Consider the following 27,357-nt stretch of genomic DNA (forward strand, 5'->3'; position numbering starts at 1 on the left):
AACATAATAATGTTAGTAGTATACAAATCTTAACTAAAAACGAACAAAAACTAATTTAAATATTAAATAAAATATACAAGGGAAATATATATATTTAGCATTATATCTAATATCCCCACACTTACTCTTTTTTTGTCCCTGAAAAAGTCTAATGCGGTGGAATCAGAATTGGAAAATACAGTGTCTAAAACATATAGATTAATTTGAAGCTCAGAAAATCGCAAAAACCGCGATCACCGATATCATTGTCCACTTAAACCCATGTCTTAATCTTTACCGGGATAAATAAGATCCAACAAGTATATTACTTAGTGGTTTACACAATTAAGACTCGTTAATTATTAAATGAAAATGAGATTATGGCAAAAAAAAGAAAAGGCTCAAGCTATTATAAAGAAAACAAAAATAAAAAGATAAGAATAATTTATAGTCACATTAAAATTTTTTAAAAAATTAATACAAAAATCATAACTCAAAATTTAATAAAAATACCTAAGTAAAAACACAAAATGTTTTCACCGTCTTTCTCGTTCTAAAAAAATACACAATGGTGAGTGAAAAAGATCATTGAGTCTTTTTATTTATCATTGTGTTTGTATTTACTTTCATCATTGATTGTGTCTTTTTTCCTTGACATTGTTTTTTTTATATTGTGTTATATTACTCAACATTGTGCTATATTTTGTGATATAATGTGTCTTTTTTAGCTATAATTGTTTTTTTTCATTATTTTTCATTGTGTCTTTGATCCCGGCATTGTGTCTTTTCATCAATTTACTATTTTTTTAACGGAATTGATGGCGGAAACATTTTAGTTTTTAAAAACTTTTTGCGTTTTTTATTTATATTTTGAATTATGACTTTTTTTAAAAAAATTACTTTTAAGGGGTTTTTTGTGTGGTTACAAATCCTTCTCACAATAGTCATTTTTGTCTCACTTGATATTTTAACTTTACCCCAAAAAAGATTGTTGTTTTTAAAGATAAATTACATTTCAGTAATACAAATGAAATATTATTAAACTACAAAATGCCAATAAGTTTTCATCTACTAAAGTTAAATGTAAACTCCTTTCGGTATCGTAATAGAGTTCACTTGAATATGCTTACATTGAGTTTCCGTAAAGAGTCAAATATTCCGAAAGGTTTTCTTATAAACCGAAAACCAACCGATATTTGTTTCTAGAGGCTCACGCTTAGCTGTAATCGGGTTACTCACATTTTAAATAGGAAGTTAATGTTGTATTTTCTATTATCCCACTCTTCAATGTATTGTAGTCAAAGGTATGAACCTAGGATTACAATGCTTTTGCCTATATTAAATAAAAATATTTGTTCAATTTTGTGGCCCTATAGTATTTTGTCACTTATCCAACAGTTTGTTTCGATAACATCACATTCAACTTTACAAACTTACACTATTAAATTTTATGATCTATTGAGTTTATAAGTTCGTCTTATATGATGCTATTTATAAAATATCTATCATTTGGTTAAGATGTCATTCAAAGTAGCGTATCTCACCTTGATAGTTAGGGTATAAAAAATGTTGAATCACAAAACCAAAGTTATAACTTATAAATGTACTCGTAACAAGACGCTCGTACAAATAGAGTTTTTTTTTTATTTATATTTTTACAAGAGGCGGATTTTTTAATAAGATATTTCTTACGTATGTGGACAATCATATATAGGATATTTTTCTATATTACTACTTTGATATTTATGTAGAGTTACATGACAATATTATGTTTCATAATCACATTAGGTACCAAAGTAGCATACATAAATGTAAATTTAATGCACTTTGTCCAAGTGGTCAAACTAGTTTGGTTCTAGACCATATTAAGAAAAACATTCTATAATCCTTGGGGTTGTCCGAGATTGTGTTTGTATGGTATGTCTCAAATAGGGATGAGTACGGTTCGATTTGGTTATTGGGTGAAACCTAAACTGTAATCGAAGCTATCGGTTATTTTAGAATACCAATCGATCGGTTTTTGGTTATTTGTTTATTTTTGTTTTTTTTGTATTGTGAGTAGACATTAAAAAAAAAGAATTCAAAAAAATAAAGTACCTCGTATATATTGAATTCAAAATACAAAAATACGCACGTATTATGTGAAACCAAACAAATACAAAGTTGTTTGATTAGTAGAGTTTAAAATTCAACAAATTTCTTAATAAAAAACACTAAAAGTTTGTCCTGAATATTCATTAAATATTTTATTCATCTTCAAAGTTTAGACCTAATATTTATTATCTTCATAATCTTTATCACTGTCAATGGTAGATTGTTTTAGTGTTTTATTTCCAGTCATAACATCTTTAAAAAAACAACATATGTTCGATTAATCGATTCGGTTTTTAATTTTAAATTTTTCTTTAGGGAAAATTCCCATAATAGCCCATTTAGAGAATGTGTTTATAAGTTTGTCCCCCTAAATTCAAGTTTCCAATTTTATCCCTTTAGTATCTCGTCGCCGGCGACATGTTAGCGTACACCGACGATGTGTTAACATAACATAGGGTTGACAATGCGTTATGTTGCTAACATAGGGTAGCAGCGATGCATTAATGTTTAAAGCAGGGGTTCCACGATGCGTTAGCTGATAACGCATCGCTGCTACCCTATGTTAGCAACATAAACGTATCTCGTCGCCGGCGACATGTTAGCGAACACCGACGATGCGTTAACATAACATAGGGTTGACGATGCGTTAATGTTGCTAACATAGGGTAGCAGCGATGCGTTATCAGCTAACGCATCGTCGCTACCCTACGTCAGCAACATAACGCGTCGTCAACACAGATTCCGGCCACGTGTCGTTATCCTATTTGTTTCAGTAACGCATCGTCGGTGTACGCTATCATTTCGTTGACAACGAGATACCAAAGGGACAAAGTTGGAAACTTGAATTAGTGGGGATAATCTTGGAAACACATTCTATAAATGGGCTATTATGGGAATTTTCCCTTTTCTTTAATCAATAAAATTTTAGGTTATTAATTTGATTAAACAAAACCCAACGTTTCACTTTTAATTTAAAATCCAAAACCCCACACATGTTAGTTTGTTCCAGTTGGAATTTTGTAAACAAAATCCAATTAATTGATTATTATTATTATTATAATTATAACTAATAACCAAACCTGATTTCCAATTCAAACCAATGTATGGTGAGTTGGTAACCCACACCCAACCCAATCCAAACAAAACAGGTTGTGCTTTGCCATCTCATCCCACTGTGGGCCCAACCACTTTATTTGAGCTGTGTGGGTCCCACTCCACCGATTTTGTAGTTAGTTCGTTTCATACACACACAGCTACCAAGTAACACTCACGCCATTCACCATCTCTTCTGAGACTTTAAACACAACAACAATTTATTATTATTATTATTCTTCTTACACTCTGTAACTTTAAGATCTAAATATCCTTAACGTTTTCCGTCATCTATCGCCGTCATGCCTGGCTTAGTCTCCGTCAAAACACCACCACGTATCACCGTACCCGACGACACCACCACCAACCACCAGATCCGTTCATCACCGGCGCAACGCCGTCCACCGTCACCATCTCCATCCTCCTCACGCGCCAAACCCTCACCGGACCGTAGCTCCGGCAAGAAAAAATCACCGGAAAAAACAAACCTACTCCTCCTCGACGAATCCTCACTCGACAATCCAGATCTCGGTCCGTTCTTACTAAAACTCGCGCGTGACACAATCGCGTCAGGTGACGGCCCGACGAAGGCGCTGGACTACGCGCTGCGCGCGTCGAAGTCGTTCGAACGGTGTGCGGTTGAAGGCGAACCGAGTCTGGATCTGGCGATGTGTCTGCACGTTGTGGCGGCGATATATTGCAGTCTAGGGAGGTTTGATGAGGCGATTCCGGTGTTGGATAGGGCGATCAAGGTGCCTGAGGTGGAGAGAGGTGCCGATCACGCGCTTGCGGCGTTTTCGGGGTATATGCAGCTAGGTGATACGCATTCGATGCTTGGGCAGCTTGATCGGTCGATTGAGTGTTATAAGGAAGGGTTGAAGATTCAGATGGAGGCATTGGGGGATACGGATCCTAGAGTTGCTGAGACTTGCAGGTGAATTTGTCGGTCCGGATCGGTTGTTTTGTAATTAATTGTGTAAACGAGTCGAGGCTTGTTAAAAATTTGAATTGAGTTGAGATTAAATGAGGTCGGGTTTTAATTGGGGCTCGTTTGATGAATGAGCTTGAGTTTGAGAGTTAATGATCCGCTCGTGAGGTTACTCGAGATTGGCTTGTTAAAAACTTATATTGAACCGAGCTTAAATGAGCTTGGGACCTCTTAAGCTAAAACAAGCCGAGCTGCTCGTGAACTACTCGAGATCGGATTGTTAAAGTTTAGAATCGATCCTGAGCTCAAGCTTTTGTAAAGAATCATTTAATAGATGAGCTTGAGCTGGAGCCTCAACTAGCTCAGGACCTCTTAAGTTAAAACGAGACGAGCTCGAGCTTATGTTGAGGGTCAATTAATGAACGAGCTCGAGCCTGGGCCTTAACAAGTTTGGGACCTCTTAAGTTAAAATGAGCTGAGGCGCTCGTGAGCTACTTGAGGCCGGCTAGTTACAAATTTGAATTGTGCCAGGCTTAAACGAGCTCCAGCTTTTGTAAAGGCTCATTTAATAAACGAGATGGAGCCCGGGCCTTAACAAGCTCGGGACCTCTTAAGTTAAAACGAGCCGAGCTCAAGCTTTTGTTGAGGCTCATTTAATAAATGAGCTGGAGCCCAAGTCTTAACGAGCTTGGGACCTCTTAAGTTAAAACGAACCGAGCTACAGCTTTTGTTGAGGCTCATATAATAAACGAGCTGGAACCCGAGCCTTAACAAGCTTGGGACCTCTTCAAGTTAAAACGAGCCAAGCTCGAGCCTTAACGAGCCCGGGCTTGGCTTGTTTATTATTTATCAACTTGCTTTTGATCTAGTAATACAATTCAAACATTCCATAGGGATTACTTTACAGAATGAAAAATCTTATATCTTGTTTATTAATAATGGCTTTTCATTTCTGTAGATACTTAGCTGAGGCTCATGTGCAAGCAATGCAATTTGATGAAGCAGATACTTTATGCAAAAGAACCCTAGAAATCCACAGGGTCCACAGTCCACCTGCATCACTTGAAGAAGCAGCCGATAGACGATTAATGGCTTTAATATGTGAGGCAAAAGGCGATTATGAATCAGCCTTAGAACACCTTGTACTCGCTAGCATGGCAATGATTGCCAACGGTCAAGATAACGAGGTAGCTGCAATCGATCTCAGCATCGGCAACATTTACTTATCACTCTCGCGTTTTGATGAAGCCGTTTTCTCTTACCAAAAAGCACTCACTGTTTTCAAAGCCTCAAAAGGCGATAACCACCCGGCAGTCGCCTCGGTTTTCGTGCGCCTCGCTGACCTGTACTACAAAACCGGGAAGCTACGCGAGTCACGGTCGTATTGCGAAAACGCCCTTAGAATATACGCGAAACCGGTCCCTGGAACCACACCAGAAGATATTGCTAGTGGCATGACAGAAATATCAGCAATTTATGAATCTTTTAACGAACCTGAGGAAGCATTAAGGTTGTTACAGAAGTCGATGAAGCTGTTGGAGGATAAGCCAGGTCAGCAGAGTACGATCGCGGGTGTGGAAGCGCGTATGGGTGTGATGTTTTATATGGTGGGAAGATATGAAGAAGCAAGAGGGGCTTTTGAAAGTGCTATTGGTAAACTTAGGGCTAGTGGTGAAAGAAAATCAGCATTTTTCGGTGTGGTTTTGAACCAGATGGGGTTAGCTTGTGTCCAGCTGTTTAAGATAGACGAGGCTGCTGAGTTGTTTGAGGAAGCAAGGGAGATTCTGGAACAGGAGTGTGGTCCGTGTCATCAAGATACACTTGGAGTTTACAGTAATCTTGCAGCTACATATGATGCTCTTGGGAGGTAAATAAGTTATCATTTGGGGTGTCAATCGTGGCGGCTGAATTGTTCAACCTGAACGCGAACCATAATTTTATTTGTGTCGAAAATCAAGCTGTAAACGTGTTTATTCGGGTTGGTAAATTGCAAAAAGATTGGTTAAACGGGTCATAAATGACTCACTAGGCCACTAACCTGTTTATGATCCGTTTAAGCCATTTATTTACAACCCTAACCCGCACACTCTAAATATAGTGTAACTCAAACACGGTGTGTTTAATCCATTTATCTTAATGTGTCAAATGGGTTCATGGGCAATAATCAAGTTGTAAACGTGTTATTTGGGTTGGCAAGTTGTAGAAAAAGTGAATTAAACGGTAGTGGGTGGACCTATTCAACTAAACAGGTTGACCTGTATAACTAAACGAGTTAAGCAACTCGATCCCAACCTGAACACAGTCCCATCTAACCCATTTACCTAAGTGTATCAAATGGGTTGATAGGTAAACGTGTTAGTGGGTCGACCTGTTTATAGACGACCCCTTTACCATTTGTCTTAAAGTGTCAAGCTGGTTGACGGCCTGACGGGTAATAATCAAGTTGTAAATGTGTTTATTCGGTTCAGTGAGTTGTAAAAGTGAGTTAAAGGGACCATAAACGGGTTAGTGGGTCGACATGATTAACTAAATTGGTTGGCGGGTTGACCCGTTTAACTAAATCGGTTAAACAGTTCAGCTTGAACACAAACCATCTAATTAAACGGATCAACCCAAAGACGACCCACTTAATTCATTTATCTAAACGTGTCAATCGGGTTGGCGGGTAATAATCAAGTTCTAAACTTATTATTCGGGTTGGTGAGTTGTAAAAACATGGGTTAGTGGGTCGACCCGTGTAGCTAGACAGGTTGGCAGCTCAACCTGTTTATCTAAATGGGTAAAATAAGTCAACACGAACACTACCATTCAGTTAAACAGATCAGCTGAACTCAACCCGTGTTTTAAGCGGGTATAAGATATGCCAACCTAAAACTTGATTGTTTTTGTATCATGTGATCGCATCGTAAATTGCCACCAAATAATAAATATTAATCGTATCATTTTTACGCAGAGTGGAAGACGCGATCGAGATTTTGGAATATGTTCTAAAATTAAGAGAAGAAAAACTGGGAACAGCAAACCCGGATTTTGACGATGAGAAGAAAAGGCTGGCGGAGCTTTTGAAAGAAGCAGGAAGATCAAGAAACAAGAAAGCGAAATCACTTGAGAATCTTATTGATCCAAATTCAAAGAGGACAAAGAAAGAGACTTCATCAAAGAAATGGTCTGCATTTGGTTTTAGAAACTAATAAAACAAAATATTTACTCACCAATCATATGTAGAAATGGTTTTATTATTATGTGTGTAGTGTTCTTTTATTTGATTGAAAGCCTTCTCATTTGTTCTTGCTTACTAAGGCTTTGAGTTTGTTTTTTCATTTGTTGTATGGAATGAATATATATTATTTTTATTTTATTTGTGATTGCCATGACTTGTTACTAATGTGATATTATCAGTCAAGTAGTCATTATCTGAATAAGTCTACATGCATCAAGTTGTAGAAAAGCCTAGATCTTATAATGCAAACATCTAGATGATATTATATTAAACTAATTATAAAGCTTTCTTCACTATCGATCTTGTATATCGCTATAGTCGTTTGGAATCGCTACTAACGTCTGGCCAAAGCATTTCTTGCACGAGAGACGAAAGAATCACTCAATAAACTAAAACGTCAAAAATATGATAACTAATAAACATTAATCATCAAGTGTTTAAATCATTCTGATAAGCATCAAATGTCACAAATAAGTGACAAAATTAAATGAAGATAGTTTTAGTCTTGATGAGTGACTTTGTATAGATAAGTGTCAATTGCCAAATATGGAAAAAATATTAAATTTTATACCAATTTAAGACAAAGATGATAAGGCAAAGAAGTTGGCAGACGTGATATTACATCTTTCATGTTATTATACAAATTACATTGAACAAAGACTTGGTACAAAAAATAGTAAGTCTAAATTGTACTTTAATTTGTGAATATGACGACTAACAAACACATATTAGTTGCCTGGCTAACTGGCTTTGGTTCATTTACCTTTATGGCAATATACAGCAAATACGCCCTGCTTGCGGTGCGCGCATATAATGTATATATGTGTGAACCCTCGGGTGGGCAAAAGTAAAAGTGCACTAATTTTGACGTTATTTTACTAATCTCGTGAAAATAACGTTAAAAGTGGCGGAAGGTTAATCAGGCATCATGTGGTGGCGTTGATAGCCGAAAGACAAGGGCACATGCACCAATCAGCCGGTGTCCCTGATGATTGAGTGCCATGTGCCTTATGTCCAAGGCTTGATGCAAAACTACTATCGAGCCGGGGGTCTCACCGGAAGCAGCCTCTCTATCCCTATGGGATAGAGGTAAGACTGTCTACATCTTACCCTCCTCAGACCCTACCATAGCATTGCTATTGGTGGGATATACTGAGTACGATGATGATGATGATGATGATGATGCAATATACAGCAAATGGAAATACTATTGCATTAATGCTGTTTAATTCATATTAACTATTTGTCTACATACGATATAATAATTTACATATGCATTTTTTTGAACAGATTATGACTGTTGGCAATAAAGTTAATGCATAGCTAGCAACATTGAATATTATTCTAGATAGAATAATAAAATGTAATTATAAATACAAACTTGAACTTTGCTGAAATGCATATACAACTTATCTCTCTCTCATTCACACACACATATACAAAGAGAGTTCATCCATGGTTTCTGCGGATTTAGCTCGCAATGTAATCGGTGTTATTGGTAAGTACTTCTCTTCATTTTTGGTGAATAATTAACCGATAGAACTCTTAACATTAACAGACTAATTTACATAGATATTACAACGATATTATATATTAGTAATGCATATTTATTTTTGCTTTGTTTTTCTTTACAGGAAACATCATTTCAATCATTTTGTTCTTGTCAACAGTGTAAGCTTATCATTTTTCTATGTATATATGAATATGAAATTATGAATGTATGTGTGTGTGTATGTATGTATGTATGTATGTATATGAATGACATAAGTGATAAGTCTTTAGTTAGTTATATAAACTCACATTGTAAATGAGTTTATTTTGATTTTTGGTTGTTTTCAGGCCAACGTTTTATAAGATATGGAAAAGAAAATCGGTTGAGAGATTTTCGCCGGTGCCATATTTGGTCACATTTGTGAATTGTGGCCTATGGATCTTCTATGGTCTACCCTTAGTGCACCCTCATAGCTTGTTGGTCACAACCACAAATGGGTTTGGAATTGTTATTGAATCCGTTTACTTATTACTTTTTATTATCTACTCCGATCACAAAAAGAGAATCAGGGTATTACTGACACTGATCGTTGAGACTATATTTCTTTGTGTCTTGGTTATATTGGTATTGTCACTAACACATACCACAAAGCTTCGGTCAGCAATCGTCGGTGGCATTGCTGTGGGTGGTAATATCGTGATGTATGCATCTCCGCTGTCAGTCATGGTATGATATATGATAAACATACGTGTAATATTAAATGCTTATTTATTATCTTTAAAAGAAATATTATAAGATTAGATATCATATTATTCCATTATTAAATGTAAGGAGTTAATAGTACGAATCATCCTTGTTGAGTATGCCTATATGACCAACTTTATAATTCAATTAATTAATTAATTAATTAGTTAACTATAATATTTGTTTTAAATTACTTATTTTCAAGGTGATTTATATTTATGCAGAAAATGGTGATAACGACAAAAAGTGTCGAGTACATGCCGTTCCTGCTTTCTCTATTTTGTTTTGCAAATGGCATTTGTTGGTTCTCATATGCCCTCATACGTTTTGATCCATTTGTCGCTGTAATCATTCTCTCTCTATCTAGCACATGAATTATAAAACCCCGGACTCAAATATGTAAATTTTCGTTTAGGAGGTAATGCCTTCTTTTATTTTAGGTACCTAACGGGATCGGGGCACTTTTTGGATTGGCACAACTGATTCTATATGCGACTTTTTACAAATCGACACAAGAGATAATCGCGAAAAGAGAAGGCAACAGTGAATTAACCTTGACAGACATGAATTCATCGACTGGCCCTGTCAACAACCGATTAGATCAAGTCTAAAAGAATTTAGTATGTTCAATGCATTATCATTAGAATCATCCAAGTAGATAATCATAATTGAAGTGTGATGATTATATATATGGGTAGCAGAGTTTTTGTACTCTGACTAATGGTTTATGAGTTAAGTTAATCAACTATGAACTATATTATTATATGTTATTTTCATACTGGTTATAGTTTGAAGTCTTGAACTTTGAAGTGTCCTAACAAGTACTTTCTCTTAAATCTAGCTTTCTAGCCTTTATGGTAACAACAAAAACTATTGTAGTAAATTATTAACTTTGCAATGATTATGATCAAGATTATATGTATTCCGTTTTTATTTTAAAAAGTCAGTGAAATGTCACCTTTTAATCTTAAGGTACATGAAACCTTCGTTATGCAACATATTTTTTGGGTTGTCACATAACTAATTTAATCAACTTAATACAAAAGTTGAATCTTCTACTTTATAATATCAAATACAATGGATCAACCAATGATCCTTAGTTTAGTTGGCAAATGCTAGTTGGGTTAAGTGTGAGATAAGGTTGGGGATGTATTGGATTCGAACCACGCATGTGACAGAATTATGCTGGAACCTTCTGAGGCCCGGTTTGATTTCGACAAACGAGAACACTACAATTCTAGGTTTCAAACTAGGGTAAAGTGGGTTGTATACGGAAGATAAGCCTTATGGAGTCTTCCGGCGACCAGTTGCACTATAGTCGTTAAAAAAACTACAATGGATCATGTTTTAGACATATTTAGCATTCTATTTTTATCTATAATTGCAAAACTCATCTCAAATTCGTGGTCTCGGCCCCTTAGCTAAAACTAGGTTTAGACTTTGAGAACCGATTTATGTACTATTGCTCTCGATGAAAAAGGAGCTTTGAGAATGGGTGATTCTGATGCTGATAAAATGAATCTCTCATTATTCCCATGAAAGTTCGGTAACTCAAGTTTGTTAATTGAAACAATCTTGAAAATCGTGTTCCAAGGCCTAGTGCTAGCAAAGCACACCGCGGTTAAAAATAGACGACCACCAGGTGCACCCACAATCCTTTGAGACTGTTGTCGAAGATTATTGTGGTTTCATGTTGGCATGAAGTAAAGATCGAACAGGGAAACCACTGATGGATTTACGGGTTGGAAATCGAAGACGTAGTTACAAACTTACAGGGGGTATAAACGAGCCAAGCAGGCTCACAAACTACTCTAGATCGGCTAATTAAAAGCTTGTACCTAGCATGAGCCCAAGCTCGGGTCTAAAAATATGCTTGTTTAATAAACGAGTCATAGCCCACAATTAACTTACCGAGCTCAAGCTGGCACATGAGTCTAACGGAACTTATTCTTCTATGTATTAAACATATTGTAGAGGTAGGGTCATAAACTTGCCTGCGGAAGCGAGAATTACCTGCAACATCCTTTTACTTCCACGAACCAGTCCTGAAATACACAACCTAAAGGACAGTCAACCGCGGAAGGAAAACATCACATAACGGCTAGTCCTATAGCCAATCATAGTGCAGAAACCCTTCCAGGGGACATGTGGTACTGAAAGGACATGGAGCGCACGACGAACCTATCAAGAGACGCCAACAATGTACCTTCAGGTGACAACCATCTTACCCGCCAGCTGTCACGACCAATCGGAGACCACATACGTGCTCACCCATAGGGAATAAAAGGTTTGATTGACGATGACAGCCTGACCAAATCTTCTCTACCTCTCTGGCTATAAATATGACGCTGAACCAACGGTAAAGGCATCAAGTCTTCTCCACTATTACTCTCAATACTCAATACTTATTCTCACACCAGATTATGGTTACGAGTAGACCACCCCCTTCCCTTCAAATCCCCTTCTTGTAACGAACTTACATTGTTCTGTTTGCAAGGCAAGTCGATGGGAACCTTGAATCACCTGACTACATATCCCTACCCGAATGAAATGCTAAATTGATCGTAGCAAGTTCACTTACATATATATACTTACATAAACAATATTTTTATTACGTATAACTTATAATATAAATAACTAAGTAATATATACCGCTACATATTCAGTTTGATTGTAGCAAGTTCACTTACAAATATATACTTACATAAACAATATTTTTATTACGTATAACTTATGATATAAATAACTAAGTAATATACACCGCTACATATTCAGAAACTATAATAAACAAGTATATAAAATATAAATTAATTAATAGATAACAAACGAGCTGCACTCGAACTTAAACATGAAAAAAACCTATCAAGCCGTCAAGCCGAGCTCAAGATTTTTTCTTAAGAAAAAAAGGAGTTCGAAAGCCGAATTCAAGCTCGAGCTCTCGTAAGTCATGATTTCTTCTCCTGCTTTCCATAACTATAAATAACCAGGGTTCTTCATGAACAGGCTCATTCATATTCATCTTCACCAAAATGGCCAAAAGAACTCTCACTCTTCGTTCTCACTCTAAGCTCTTCTATTCCACCATTACAGAACCCATTAACCCACACGAACACTTCAAACATCTCGACACACTACTCCACCAAGGCAAAATCCAACCCGCTAAAGACCTAATTAAAACCCTAATCACTTCCACCTTCCCAAACCAAGGTATTGATCTCTACACATTAATCAAACAAAATAATATCAAACCTTCACTTGGGTCCTTCAATTTACTCCTGGATTGTTGGGTTTCCGTCGGTGAGTATTATAAAGTACTGGGTTCGTTTGATCATGTTGTTGGGTTGGATAATAATAATAATAGTAATAATATTAAGGTTGATCAATTTACTTATGCCAAAGCTGTGCAATCAGCTGTGAAGATTGGGGATTTGAATAGGGGTTTGGAGTTGATGGATTGTATGAAGAGTGGTGGAATGAGGGTTAGTAAGTTTGTGTATAATTTTATTATTGGTGGGTTGTGTAAAGAGAAGCGGTTGGCGGAAGCACGCCAGTTGTTCGATGAAATGCCTGAGAGAGGCGTGATGGCGGATAAGGTTACGTATAATATAATGATTGATGGGTATTGTAAAACGGGTGATGTGGATGAGGCGTTTAGGGTTTTTGAACGGATGAAGTGGAGGAATGTGGAACCGAGTATTGTCACGTTTAATACGTTGCTTAACGGGCTTTGTAGATCGAAGAGGATGGATGAGGTGAAGAGAGTGTTGGAAGATATGAAGGGTAATGGCTTTGTTCCGGATGGGTTTACTTATAGTGTTTTGTTTGATGGGTTTTCGAGATTGGGTGATTCGAATGCGTTGGAGTCTTTGTATGCGCAGTTGGATAAAGACGGCGTTCGTTTAAACGCTTACACTTGTGGGATCTTGTTAAACGGGCTATGCAAAGGTGGAGAAACTAAAAGGGCTGAGGATATTTTGGTCAAATCACTTGAAAACAGGCTTGTTCCAACCGAGGTAATATTCAATACAATCGTTGATGGTCATTGTAGGGAAGGTAATATAGAAACCGCTCTTTCAACAGTCGAAAGAATGAAATCTCACGGGTTAAACCCGAGCTGTGTCACTGTGAACTCGGTTATTAACCAATATTGTCAATCGGGTAATCTCGTTGAAGCAGAAAAATGGATTAAAATGATGCCAGAAATGGGCGTTTCACCAAACGTGATGACATACAACATACTACTCGATGGATTTGGTAGGAATCGTCAATTTGATAAATGCTTCCAATTACTTCAAGAAATGGAGAATAATAAGTTAACCCCAAATACCATTAGTTACGGTTCACTCGTGAATCATTTATGCAAAGACGGAAGGCTTGTAGAAGCTCAAGTGGTTTTCACAGATATGACAAGTCGGGGCGTTTTACCAAATGCAAATTTATATAATATGTTGATTAACGGGTACTGTAACCAAGGAAAGATAGAAGACGCATACAAGGTTTTTGATGAAATGGTAAGCAATAATATAGTTCCAACTTTGTACACGTACAATGCACTCATAAACGGGCTTTGCAAAAAGGGTAAAGTTGAGGAAGCCGAAGAACTCGCTTCAAAAATTGAAAATAATAATAATAATAATAATAATATCAAATGTGACGCGGTAACATATAATTGCTTAATATCTGGTTATTCTATGAAGGGAAACATTGAAAAATGTTTGGAGTTATATGAAAACATGAAATTATCGGGAATAAAACCTACGATCAACACGTATCATCCACTTATTGCTGTATGCAGAAAGGAAGGTGTAACGCTGGTGGAAAAACTTATTTGTGAATTGTCGCAATTGAACTTGAAACTTGACCGTTTGTTATACAACGAACTTATTCGTTGTTATGCAGAGCACGGTTTTGTTGAGAAAACATTTGAGTTATACCACGAGATGATTAATAATGGAATTGTTCCCGACAGGATGGCGTATAATAGTTTGATTATGGGGTGTTTGAGAGAGGGAAAGATTGGCGAGTCAAAGGATATTTTTGACCAAATGAAGGCCACGGGTTTGGTTCCAAAAGCTGATACGTATGACACGATGATCAGGGGTCTGTGTGATATTAAGATGTTTGGTGAAGGGTATTTTTGGTACCGGGAAATGATTGCAAACGGGTTTTGGCCGAGTGTGAGTGTTGCGCGTGAGCTTGTTACGGGCCTGAAAGAGGACGGGAAGTTGCAAGAGGTTCAAATAATGTGCTCTGAATTGAGTATTAAAGGGTTGGATTATTCGGGTGCAAATGAGGATCTTCGGGTTGCTGCAAAAGTGTAGATAAGTCATAAGTGGTAATGTATTATAAATTTTCCAAATGTGAGTTGATTTTTTATGTTTTGAAGTTGTTTTTAACTTAATTCTGTATCTTTTAGTTAACTTTTTATCAAGTAGTTGCAAGATATTTGTATGTCAATTTCTGTCTGGCATCATTTGGATTTGGATGGCAATTTTAATTTAATTTAATACCATGCTCATGTAATGGAATAAAGAAAGATGAAAGGAATGAGTATTAAAATAATGTAATGTTTTTATTATGTATATAAGCTAGACTTTGTGACTAGATTTTAAATTGTAGAATCGTCTTGTGTTAATGTATTGAACTAGTTCAGGAACCGGAACCGGTTAGGAACAGAACCAAACAGCTTGTGTGTAATCGGGTTGGGGACCCCACCATTGAAACTGGTTAAAATCGAACAACTGGTTTGTAATCGGGATGGGAGGGAGCTCCTCCGTTGAAACCGGTTAAAACTGAACCACACCGGTAAAAATACCGGAACTGGTTTGGAACCAAACAAATCCTTTTCCACTTAAAGCCCAGTTTGGGCAAAAATCGGTTTTGACTTTTTGTTGACACAAACGGTGCCCAAACCGGTTTTGACTTTTTGTTGACACGGGGGGGGGGGGGGGGGGGACTTGGTTTGTACACCTCTATCTATCGATGCATGTACAAATTACAATTGCTTGTGTTTTTACACTTTCTTTTTCTCAATTGAACTTGCTAAAAGTTCGCTTGGCAAGTCCATCAGCCCATCAAGTCTGTTTCTACAAAACATAACCATATACGCATTACAAACTCGATTACAAAAATGAGATATCTATTCGGCTATTGTCACACATAATATGCACCAACACACATGTTCATCCACGTGCACACCCTTGTTAACATAAAATCAAGTAATTATAACAACAATTTGTATACACGCATCTTCGCTTTTCATTTCAATCTCAGTTGCTTATATAATTTTATATATAAACTAAGAAAACATAATGGTGTAATACCTTAGAAAACTACATCATTAAAAAGCATTTGAATAAGTTTCAATTAAGGTGGTAAAGACCAGACCGGGACCTAAAAGGTGGATTGGTCCGTTAAGGGCCTATGAACCGGATCACAAACAACCAGCCGGTTTTCTTTAAAAACGGGTTTGTTAACAAGTTAGCGGAAATTATATAGATTAACACTAAAGAACTTGAACTCAACATATATTATGACTCGAAGAATTACGTGATAATAACCAAATTGAATTAGGATTGACACCACCTTATTCATTATGAAAGTAATGAATGAAACGATACATAAATGAAACCTAATTGAAAATGAACCAGCTACAACGTTTTTAACAAGCCATTATATATCAACCGCATGTTAACCAACCATATTTCAAGAAATACAAAATTGCCCCTTTAACTAATGGGTGAAGAGGAGAAAAAAAAAAGGAAACTAAGTGCATGTTTATGATTGTTTCTTTAAAATGCCTTTTGCTTTTTGGAGAGGCAAAATGTCTAAAATTAATGCTTTTAGGTGCTTTTGGAAGGGCATTTTGGACATTTTGCCTCTCTAAAGAGCAAAAATCATTTTAAAGAAGCAATTCCAAACACCCCCTAAGAGTTGGGGCCCTTGGGGGTAACACTTCAACTAATTCGAGCGGTCTAACAAGTAAAAAGTTACATAAAAACTTTGATTCTAGTTTAACATATATTAGCATGTTTGTAATGTTTTAAATTGTAGTAGGATAACAAAAATGCATTTAATTATGTCATGGTAGAAAAATGAAAGGGAAAATTCTCGGATCATTTGAAGAAAGAGAAAAATATAAAATGACCCATTAATTTTCAATATTTTTAAAATGGATCAAGAGATTTGGGCTAGGGCGACGGGATTAAAAAAGATTTGAATATTGTCTGCCCCGTCAAAATTTAAAGTGAAATTCGTCTTTTGCATCTAAATTTTAAATAATTTTGTCTTTCCGGTCCAAATTTTGAGAATTTTTTTGTAATCTTCTCTAACACTTTTTCTTCTCCTTCAACCTCTCTTTTCTCTTCAACATCATAATCATCTTCTTTTTACTCATCATTTCCGGCTAGTTCTGGTTTTCGACGAATTCGAGGAGAAAGATTTCGATGAAAACAGAGGGCTTCATCGTCATAGCTCTGTTGATGGGTTTTCTTTTTCTTGGTGGTGACGAAGAAAAAGAAGATGAGAGAGAGAGAGAGAGAGAGAGAGAGAGGTTGAAGAAGAGAGAAAAAAATGTTAGAGAAGAAGAGAAATTTTTTTTTCTTAAAATTTGGATTTAAAAAACGAAATTATTTAAAATTTGGACGGAAAAACGGGATTCATTTTAAATTTGGATGGAGGAGACGAGATTCAAATCTTTTGAATCCCGTCGCTCCAGTCCAAATTTCTTGGTTCATTTTAAAAATATTAATGGTTAGTAAGTCATTTTAATTTTCTTCTTTCGAAATGGTCTATTTACGCTGTGTTCCCGAGTTCATTTATAAAAAGAAAGGTAAAGAAAAGAAAGTTTTCTCCTCTTCTCTTTTCTTTTTACATCTCTTCTTTCTCTTCAATTTTCTTTCCTTCCAATCTTTCCAAATTGGAAAGATACAAATTCTCTTATTTTACTCCTAATTTTCTCTCCTCTCCTCTCATTTTCTTTCCTTTAATGAAACCCAGGAACACCCTTTTTATGATTTCATTCATTTTCATTTCTTAAATGAAACTCGGAAACACAACAATTTTTTTACATCCCTCATTTTCTTTCTCTTTTGTTCTTTAAATGAAACTCAGGAACACAGAGTCAAAGAAATTTATCAAAATGAAAACATACAAAGACGTCACTAACATATAAAATAAATAAATAAATAAATAAAATGTTATATTGTCATCAAATGCCTCATGATGAATGGAGCCAGTAGTACTGTAATGATAAGGTTGGTCCGTCCGTCGTCATTTACAGTATCAGAACCAACCAACCTTATACACGACAAAACCCGAGTCAGTGGGCTGAACCCGAATGGCTCGGTTCGGGTCATCCATCGGATCCTCCTTATATCATAATATTAATAATAACCCCATAACCAAACTCTCCATTGCCACAACCAAACACCCCTTCTTTCCGGCCAAACGCCACGTCACCATGTCCGCCACACAACCCCACCAATCTCTCGACGTCACCGGCGGCGACGTCGACAGCTTCCTCCCGGCCTTCACCACTCTCCACCGTCCGTACAACTCCTACTCCGTCGTCGGCTCCAACACCCACCTCGAAACCATCTTCGCCTTTTACTTCCGATCAACCCCTGACGTCAGCCTCCGGCGACAGTGCCTCCGGACCAAAGACGACGGCTCGGTTTCTCTCGATTGGGTCGTCGGAGATGATCGGAATTTGTCACCCAATGCTCCCACTCTCATTTTGCTGGTAAATTATTATTATTAACTTATTAATTTAAGGTGTGCAAGAAACCGAAAAAACTGATCCGAAACCAAAAACCCGAAAAATCGAAACCGAAAGAAACCGGACTTGGTTTTATGTTTTTGTAAAAACCGAACTAATTGTTCAGTATTGGGTTTGCATGTAATAAAAACCGAAAAAAACGAACTGAACTGAATTCCTAAATTTATATTTTTTTATTTTTTGTTTTAAGTAACTTAAAAGAATTTAACAAATATGTAACTCAAATATATCTAGTCAGATGTATAATAGTCTATTAGTTAACAATTAACAAATTATTTATACCTAAATTCATTATATTCGGCATGCTCTTTTTTTTCTGTTCCAAAATTTTCAAGCTTAGATGGCAAAAACCGAAATCAAACGAAAACCAAAAAAACCGAAACCAAATGGTTTCAAAAATACAAAAACTGAAGTTTTTGTTTTCGGTTTGGTTTTAGCCACACCACGCACCGAACCGCACCACGCACACCCTTACTTATTATTGTTATGTGATATGATTGTTTGATATGATTATTATGTAGCCGGGGTTGACAGGTGGAAGTGGTGATTCATATATCCGGCATATGTTACTGCGAGCGAGAAAGAAGGGGTGGTGCGTGGTGGTTTTCAACAGCCGTGGTTGTGGTAACAGCCCTGTTACTACACCTCAGGTATTAATTAATAATTTAATATTAATTAGGGGTGAGCGAAAACCGATACCGTTAACCGAAATTAATCATAATGAAGAAAAAACTGATTAGTTATATTAAGTGAATTTGATCACCTGGTGCCAATGAGCTAGTGGTGAAGCGATAAGGAAGAGACTTGGTGTTCCATGTGACCCAATGTGGACTTAGGTGATGTTTTTCTGTCGATAGAAAGGCGAGTGTATCCCAATGTGGTGAATTTATCCGGTAGCCCATTTGGAGATTCGCTGGTCGTTCAAAAAAAATAATCGACTTTAACTTAAACCAAACTGGTGTTTTCCCCGATTTTATACCTCAATTTTCATTCTTTAGACCTCCATTTCAAGCTTCGAACATATAAATTAATGCTGCAATTGTCTATAACTGAGCTTGGAAGACCATAACCAAGCTAGGAACTAGCGTATTTCAGTTTCCAAACGTCATAGTTGAACTTGAAATATCATAACCGAACCATTTTCAGCTGGAACATAGGAAAAAACATTTAAAAATACATTGGAAAATTAGCCAAACTTAATAGAAACTGGCCCATAACCAACACCTATGGTTAACCAACCACTCAGTTATGGTTATGGTTAATCCCCAATAATCAAACAAAACTAACTTTGCGCACCCCTAATATTAATCACTAAACAACAATAAATTCCAAGAAAGTTGATTGCTTTTGAATCAAATTTTTAACAGTTCTATTCAGCATCGTTTTTGGGAGATATTAGTGAAGTAGTAGAGCATGTTTCCGGTCGTTTTCCGGATGCAAATTTATACGCTGCTGGTTGGTCTCTTGGTGCAAACATTCTTGTTAGGTATTTAGCTCAGGTAACCTTTCTACCGTCTTGTTCTCGTCCAACAATATTCGATTATTCAACGTCTAATAAAACATTTATGTTGTTGCAGGAAGGGGCCAATTGCCGCCTTTCTGGTGCTGTGTCGTTGTGCAATCCTTTTAATTTGGTGGTTGCCGATGAGGATTTTCGTAAGGGGTTTAACAAAGTTTATGACAAGTCACTTTCGTCTTCGCTGCGCAGAATATTCAAAAAGTAGGTTTTTTTTAGTTAAAAGGGTTAATTTTCGTGTCGTATGATATATTATTCATGATGTGGTATATGGTATAAATTAGGCATGCTCTTTTATTTGGAGAAATGAGCGAGGAGTATAATATTCCAGCAGCCGCCAATTGTAGATCCGTTAGGGAATTTGATGACGCGTTGACACGTGGTACACATTTTGTATTTTTCGTATCTTTAAACAAGATGAATATTTAATCGCGTTCTCATATTAATCTTTTCTTATTTTGCAGTTTCTTTTGGTTTTAAATCAGTGGATGAATACTACTCTAAATCAAGCAGCTCGGACTCTATACCGAACGTATGCAAGCCTTTACTTTGCATCCAGGTACACTATATGTATAAAAAGTAAATATCTTCGGTATTAGAACAAATTTATTAATATTAAAGGTGTTACTGCATGGTTTACAGGCTGCAAATGATCCTATTGCTCCGGCTCGAGGGATTCCCCGAGAAGCTATTAAGATGAACTCAAATTGTATGTTAATAGTCACACCCGAAGGTGGACATTTAGGGTGGGTTGCGGGTGATGAAGCTCCCTTTGGGTGTCCTTGGACCGATCCCGTGGTGATGGATTTTCTGGAATATTTGGAAAAAACTAAATCAAACTCTATTGGAGAAAAGACGCACACGTTACAGACAACTGTAAATTGAAGGTGGCGCCGTGTAATAAGACATGTAAGCAGACATTCATGACTAAGATTGTGACATTGGTTAATATCATGTTTCTAGTTTTAACATTCTTGAATCAGAAACAGAAAAATTGTTTTACTAGTTTTTTTTTTCTTTTTTACAATTTGCATAAGCTTGCTTGCTTATATTTTTATAATGCAAGTTATTATTAAACCTGTGATCTTTTACAATTGATTTACCTTTTTTTTTAGTTTACCATATCATTGATTGAAATTATATAATCTTGCTCCAAAGTCAGATACATACATATATAACATCAAATTTTATATTTTTTAGTGATCACATGATACATGAATCCACCTCATAGAGTATACCTAGTACTATACTTGGTACATGCTTGTATGATGATTGATGTACAAATGTACAATCCCACAAAGGCACAAAGAGAAACTTGAAACTAATACAAGAGTAAACTGCGGTTTTTATCCCTATGGTTTGTCTAAATTTGCGGTTTTAGTTTAATAGTTTTAAATTTGCGATTTTCATCCATGTGGTTTCATTTCACTTGCAATTAAACCCAACCCCACTAACCCTAAGTCTGGTCGTTAAACCCAACCCCATCAGCGTGCACCTCACATGAGGGACAATTTTGTCTTTTTTCTCCCCAAACAAATCCCAGCCCCTCATGTGAGAGGGCTTGCGAATTAGGGTTGAGGTTTATTTGGGGAGAAAAACAATAAAACCACCCCTCACGTGAGGTGCACGCTGATGGGTTTAACGACCAGACTTAACGGGGTTAGTGTGGTCGGGTTTAGTTGCAAGCGAAATGAAACCACATGGAAGAAAATCACATATTTGAAACTATTGGACTAAAACCGTAAATTTGGATAAACCACAGTGACGAAAACCGCAGTTTACTAGCGATACAAAAATATTGAAATAGTAACTTAGCATTGATAAAGAAATGCTAAGGCTCCATCAATCATCATCCTTGTTGGAGTCACCTCGACAAAACCCGCCACGGGCCCTTAGCGCTGCACCTTTCACCCCTTCGATCGCCACCTAACTAATCCCCCTAGCCTTCACGCCTCTCCACCATCAAAAGTGTTGTTGACTTACTGACATTAAACCACAACAACCAGCCTAACCGTCTCGTACTATTATAGTTAAAATTATCACTCAAATTTGGTAATCTGGTTAAAGTTTTTTTTTAAATTATCAAATTAGCTCAAAAGTTAAAAATAATATCACTAAAATGAGAAAAATAATTATTAAAATATAATAATAAAACAAATTATTAATCTGGCACATGTCCCTCTTGGTAAGGACCAAGGACCACTAGCATAGTATGAAAACTCATTTTCAAACATCACATTTAAAACGTTATATGTTCCACTCACATGACATGACATGTTTTTTTAGACCATTAACAATTCACTACACTCTACACCCCTACCTGCTACAAAAGGGAACCTATTGTTCTTTTTTTTTTTCAAAAATAGTCCGATCCGATTAAACCCGAATATAATGGCAATAGCAGTTGCCCATCTCAATCACTCTCCACTCGCCAATCCGCCAACGCTAATAAAAAACTCGCGTTTAAGCTTACGTCCCACCAAGGCGACTTCCGTCCCAGTAACGACTTCTAATCAATACAAAGACTCGCACCCGTCGCTAGAAGTTGTTGGTGGAGCTAGTGACTCGTTCTGTCCGGTTATCAAGACTCATTTGGAACGTCCGTATAACCACTTTCCAGTCTTTGGTTCAAACCGCCACATAGAGACCATATTCGCATCATTCTTTCGAAACATACCCGACGTGAAGTTGAAGCGCGAGTGTCTTAGGACCCCGGATGATGGGACCGTCACACTCGACTAGGTCTCGCGCGATGCCTACAACTTGCCGGTCAACTCCCCTATCTTACTATTACTTGTGAGTATACATACTTCTCCCTGATCATTTAATAAACGAATGATGGGACCGTCACACTCGAGCGTTGGTCCTTCATCCGCTCATCCTTAGGGTGCAGGGGACCTGTCCCTTGCCCTTCCATGCTTGGTATTTAGACGATGGCACTATTATTGGTAAGGCTGAGGAGGTCGCTAGAGCGTTGGGCATTATTCGCTCAGAGGGGGCGTCTCTAGGGCTTGGGCTTAATATTCGAAAAACAGAGGTTTTTTGGCCGTCATGTGATGATTCGAAGAAAGTGTCGGGTTTATTCCCTTGAGAGATTAGCAGGCCTGCGATGGGAGTTAAACTCTTGGGGGGGGGCAGTTAGTCGGGATGCAGGGTTTATTCGGTCTTTGGCAACTAAAAGAGCTTTGAGGGCGGTTGAACTTATGAAACGCCTGCCGGACCTGAGGGACCCCCAAAGTGAGCTCCTTTTGTTACGCTCGTGCATGGGGGTTGCTAAGTTAGTGTTTGGGCTCCGGACCTGTCAACCTGAACATGTCAAAGAGGCTGTGTCCATCTTTGATGCGGGCCTGCGGGGGGCAATTGAAGATATTGTTGTGTGTGGAGGACCGCATTTTGGGGACCTCCAGTGGAGGTTGGCTTCCTTCCCTATGCGTTGCGGAGGCTTAGGAATTTTCTCGGCTGAGGATGTCTCCGCATATGCATTTGTGGCTTCCAGGTCTCAGTCGTGGAAATTGCAAGACCACGTCCTGCGAAACGCTGGTGTTACGGGGGTAGATCCTGACTACTTTTTTGCACTTGGTAATATTGGAACAACTCTCCCAAACCTTGATATAGGCGGTTTTACTGATAAGGAGACCGCCCCCAAGAAACCTCAACAAACCTTGGCGAGTGCTCTTTATGGTAAACACGTACATGATTTGGAGGAGCGATTCGATATGACCCCGAGACAAAAAACACTTTTAGCTTGTCTCAAGGGGGCTCATGCCCAGGATTTTTTGACTGTTGTGCCCATTGAAGGTCTTGGGCAACGGATGTCGGCAGTTGAATACAGAGCCATCCTTAAATACCGGCTTATGATTCCCCTTTTCCCTCCAGATGAATTATGCCCCATTTGTAAAAAAAGCTTGTTTGGATAGATTCGGTGAGCATGCCCTTCACTGTAAGGAATTGCCGGGATTCAAGTATCGTCATGACTGGGTTAGAGATGTGATATGGGATGTGCTTAGACGTGCAGGGATCTCAGCCAAGAAAGAGGCACCTGTTAACTTTTTGACTAATCCGCGTGAGGAAAGATCTACCCTGCGTCCTGCGGATGTTCTTGTGTTTGGCTGGGCAGGGGGTAAGCATGCGTGTGTTGACCTCACTGGGGTGTCCCCGTTGGTGGGACTGAGAGACAGTGGCTTCGTACCGGGACAGGCGGTTTTGAGAGCGGAGTCTAGGAAAGTTGCTAAGCATGAGACATTGTGTTTGGAGACTCAGCACGTGTTCATTCCATTTGCCTTCGACACTTTTGGATCCCTAGCTCCCGAGGCGGTTCGCTTCTTGGAGCGGGTGCAGAAGGTGGTCCACAGTGACTCGCAGAGCCCGAGGAACCAAGGATTTATATTTAGTAGAATAGGCTTTGCGATTCAAAAGGGGATAGCGGCGCAGCTTGTTGCTCGCTTACCCATTATCCAGATGTAGTTCGGTTTGTGTTATATATAAAAGGATCAATATTTTCTCAAAAAAAAAATAAACATGAACAAAATTTTTTATTTATTTAATTAATTGAATGAACACGAACACATGCCCCTTTCATTTATTTATTTTCATGAACATGCGTTTATGTTTGTTTAAGTCTGTTCATTTATGCTTGTTTGTTTACGTTTATTTAAATATTTGTTCAAGTTTATTTATTACTAAAATTAGTTTAAAATCTTATTGCTTTGGATATTTTTAAACCATTTAAGTCCAATATTATATACAATTATTTTTTTAATTTTTAGTCCTGCAATTTTTATATCAATACTATGGATGGATTAATGATAGTCATCTGGGTCTTGTAAAACACTAAAGCTACTATTTGATTAAATTAACATAATCTTTGGATGCAAGAATGATGGTACTTATAGACTTTAAATTGAATATTTACATTTGTATTAAATCGGTGTTTAGTTTATATTCGCTTGTGCGTAGTGCGTGTTTATGTTTGTTTTTGTTCTTTTACTCTTTCTGTTCATTTGTGTTCATGAATCGTTCGTTTAGAATATTAACGAACACAGTTACGCTCATTTTCTTGACGAACAATCATGAAAAAGCACCTTTCGTTCGATTCATTTACATGTCTGATTATATTAAAAAAAAAAGTAGTGATACAGTGACAATTTGCAGCCTGGTTTGACCGGAGGAAGTGATGATTCGTACGTAAGGCATATGTTGGTCAGGGCAAGAAGTAAAGGGTGGCGTGCAGTGGTATTTAATAGCCGCGGATGTGCTGATAGCCCTGTTACCACACCGCAGATGTATTCAGCTTCGTTTCTAGGTGATCTCGATGTTGTAGTTAATCATGTTGTTACTAGGTATCCCGAAGCCAATCTTTATGGTGTTGGTTGGTCCATGGGAGCTAACATTCTTGTTCAATATTTAGGAAAGGTAAAAAAATATGTTACCATATGTGTTATTTATTTATTTATTTTTTTTACAGAAATATGATATGAAAAAGTATGATTTTGTGTTTTTGTAGGAGGCCGGTGCGCGTAAATTTTCCGGTGCAGTTTTCTTGTGTAATCCTTTCAATCTGGTTATGTCAGATGAGGATTTATGCAAGGGATTTAACAGAATTTATAACAGATCTCTTGCAAAGGCTTTGAGTGGCATTTTAAAGAAGTATTATTAATTAATAATCTCCCTTGTGTTTATACTTTTTATAGTTTCTTGAATACAAAATTTGGAGTTATTTGGATTTTAAGTTTCTTTTTTTTTCAGGCATCTTATGTTGTTTGAAGACATTGGAGGCGATTACAATATCTCATTAGCTGCTAACGCCAAACTATCCGCGATTATGATGAAGGATTGACCTGAGTTTCATTCGGTTTCAAGTCAGTCGACGAGTACTTGCAAAATTCATGTAGTGCAGATTACATAAAATATGTTCGCACGCCTTTGCTTTGCATACAGGCAATATTTCTTTAACCGAATCTTGTTAAAAATAATGTGACATATGGGATGTAAAAATTTCATGAAATGTATTTGTTTGTTTAAATTACAGGCGAAAAATGATCCGATCGCACCTAATAGAGCGATACCTCGTGAAGATATAAAGGTATGTAGCAGTGTAGAACAATAATGTTATAAAAAATGCTGTGTAATATTATTGTTTAACGATTTTTTTTGTATCTTTTGTATAGGAGAACCCGAATTGTTTGCTGATAGTTACACCAAAAGGAGGTCATTTAGGATGGGTTGCGGGTGAGAATGCACCACAAGGGTGCCCGTGGACCGATCCTGTGGTCATGGATTTCCTTGAACATCTTGAAAATGAGAGATCGGGCACACATCAAGGTAACGACAAGTTGTTGCAGTCGGTAGAGGCATAGACTAGATTTATAGACAAACCATTTGTACTTTATTATATCATGATACAATGATACAAAAGTGTGTAAAATATATTTGACCTTTCTAGTGTGTAATATTGTAGAGTTCTTTGAAACCGTTTTATACACGAAAACACTAGCCGCACACAATGGTTAAGAAACATTAGTTACTTCTCAACAGATATGTCGTCCTAGCCGTAGGAACCTCTACCCTCCAGCACATGTCGTTTCTCACCAGGCCGTCGTATGCTAGAAGGTAAAAAGAAACATCTAATCTTAACCAACGTCACGTTAAATCTCTCTCGCAATCATGACTTTACAAAGTCATTGTCAACTTATAGATTTCTCTATGTAATGGTGAAGCGACATGTACTCTGTCCTTGTAGTATGAGGCGTATAAGCGTATGATGTAACCCAAACATACACAAAAATCAATTTACAATTTCTTTATGGTTCATGTAAATTTCCAAACGGTTAGACTTAGTGTCGTGGTGAGGTTATTAAAGCGTCATGTCATTGTCACGCAGATAGTGGGTTTTAACTAATCATCCAAAAACAAGCGTAATGGATGAGTTAGTTAAGTAGATTTAAAAAAAAATGATTGGCACCTTTTTGGCCCTCTTGGGCGTTATGAGAACGACCATCAGGGGGATGCAAGAGTGGCATCGGGTAAGTGTTGGGTATGTGTCGTGGTTTTTAAGTGTTGAAGTGTGGTGAGGTGGCAGGACCCCCCCCCCCTCCCTCCCACCCGACGACAACATTTAGTCTTAGAGTAATATCACATAGTTATCATAAAAAAGAAAGAGTAACAAAATGTAACCGAACTTTAAAAATTACTATAAATATCATCGAACTTGGGGTTTTTTTTCTTTTGACGGCGAACAACCCACAAAACATGTCTTAAAATCCCACTCGAACTTGCACAACTTTGGTGGTGATAATCACTTGATTAGATGTAACTTATATTGAATCCGTATCGGAAAACAGAAATTCCTGTAACTTCGATTAGTTTCATGGTAAAACCGAATAAATTAACTCTTGGTAGTAAAAGTATGAAAACAAAAGAGGTTTTTCATGGAAAAAAAAAATAGAAAGAAATCATAGGTGGTCAAAGGATAAGCAAAGTACGGCCACTTATTAACTAATGCCGTAAACTTTAT

At 37.2% G+C, this 27,357-nt stretch overlaps 4 protein-coding genes and 1 pseudogene across 5 annotated transcripts; all 5 read left to right on the forward strand.

Moving 5' to 3' along the window:
- Nucleotides 1-3,423: 3,423 nt before the first annotated feature.
- LOC143591321 (protein KINESIN LIGHT CHAIN-RELATED 1-like) lies at nucleotides 3,424-7,316 on the forward strand. The gene is made up of 3 exons (XM_077071560.1): nucleotides 3,424-4,099; nucleotides 5,052-5,960; nucleotides 7,047-7,316. The coding sequence occupies exons 1-3, from the start codon at nucleotides 3,468-3,470 to the stop codon at nucleotides 7,282-7,284; spliced, it is 1,779 nt and encodes a 592-aa protein (XP_076927675.1). The 5' UTR covers nucleotides 3,424-3,467; the 3' UTR covers nucleotides 7,285-7,316.
- Nucleotides 7,317-8,570: 1,254 nt separating this feature from the next.
- On the forward strand, nucleotides 8,571-10,231 carry LOC143591325 (bidirectional sugar transporter SWEET6b-like). The gene is made up of 5 exons (XM_077071563.1): nucleotides 8,571-8,811; nucleotides 8,948-8,984; nucleotides 9,153-9,531; nucleotides 9,774-9,893; nucleotides 9,990-10,231. Exons 1-5 carry the CDS (start codon nucleotides 8,769-8,771, stop codon nucleotides 10,158-10,160), a joined length of 750 nt encoding a protein of 249 aa, XP_076927678.1. The 5' UTR covers nucleotides 8,571-8,768; the 3' UTR covers nucleotides 10,161-10,231.
- Nucleotides 10,232-12,578: 2,347 nt separating this feature from the next.
- LOC143591324 (uncharacterized) lies at nucleotides 12,579-14,897 on the forward strand. Its single transcript, XM_077071562.1, has one exon. The coding sequence runs from the start codon at nucleotides 12,579-12,581 to the stop codon at nucleotides 14,868-14,870; it is 2,292 nt and encodes a 763-aa protein (XP_076927677.1). The 3' UTR covers nucleotides 14,871-14,897.
- A 2,912-nt stretch (nucleotides 14,898-17,809) lies between these two features.
- LOC143591326 (embryogenesis-associated protein EMB8-like) lies at nucleotides 17,810-20,914 on the forward strand. The gene is made up of 7 exons (XM_077071564.1): nucleotides 17,810-18,292; nucleotides 18,850-18,978; nucleotides 19,696-19,827; nucleotides 19,906-20,048; nucleotides 20,129-20,226; nucleotides 20,309-20,403; nucleotides 20,487-20,914. Exons 1-7 carry the CDS (start codon nucleotides 17,888-17,890, stop codon nucleotides 20,727-20,729), a joined length of 1,245 nt encoding a protein of 414 aa, XP_076927679.1. The 5' UTR covers nucleotides 17,810-17,887; the 3' UTR covers nucleotides 20,730-20,914.
- A 1,300-nt stretch (nucleotides 20,915-22,214) lies between these two features.
- LOC143591327 (embryogenesis-associated protein EMB8-like) lies at nucleotides 22,215-26,571 on the forward strand (annotated as a pseudogene). Its single transcript, XR_013145643.1, has 6 exons — nucleotides 22,215-22,640; nucleotides 24,996-25,256; nucleotides 25,348-25,490; nucleotides 25,590-25,781; nucleotides 25,873-25,926; nucleotides 26,012-26,571. The product of XR_013145643.1 is annotated as an embryogenesis-associated protein EMB8-like (transcript).
- The last annotated feature ends 786 nt before the right edge of the window (nucleotides 26,572-27,357 follow it).

Source organism: Bidens hawaiensis, unplaced genomic scaffold, assembly GCF_021521415.1.
Source record: "Bidens hawaiensis isolate Kalapana, Puna unplaced genomic scaffold, B.hawaiensis_p1.1 tig00039577_1, whole genome shotgun sequence".
NCBI classification, from domain to species: Eukaryota; Viridiplantae; Streptophyta; class Magnoliopsida; order Asterales; family Asteraceae; genus Bidens; species Bidens hawaiensis.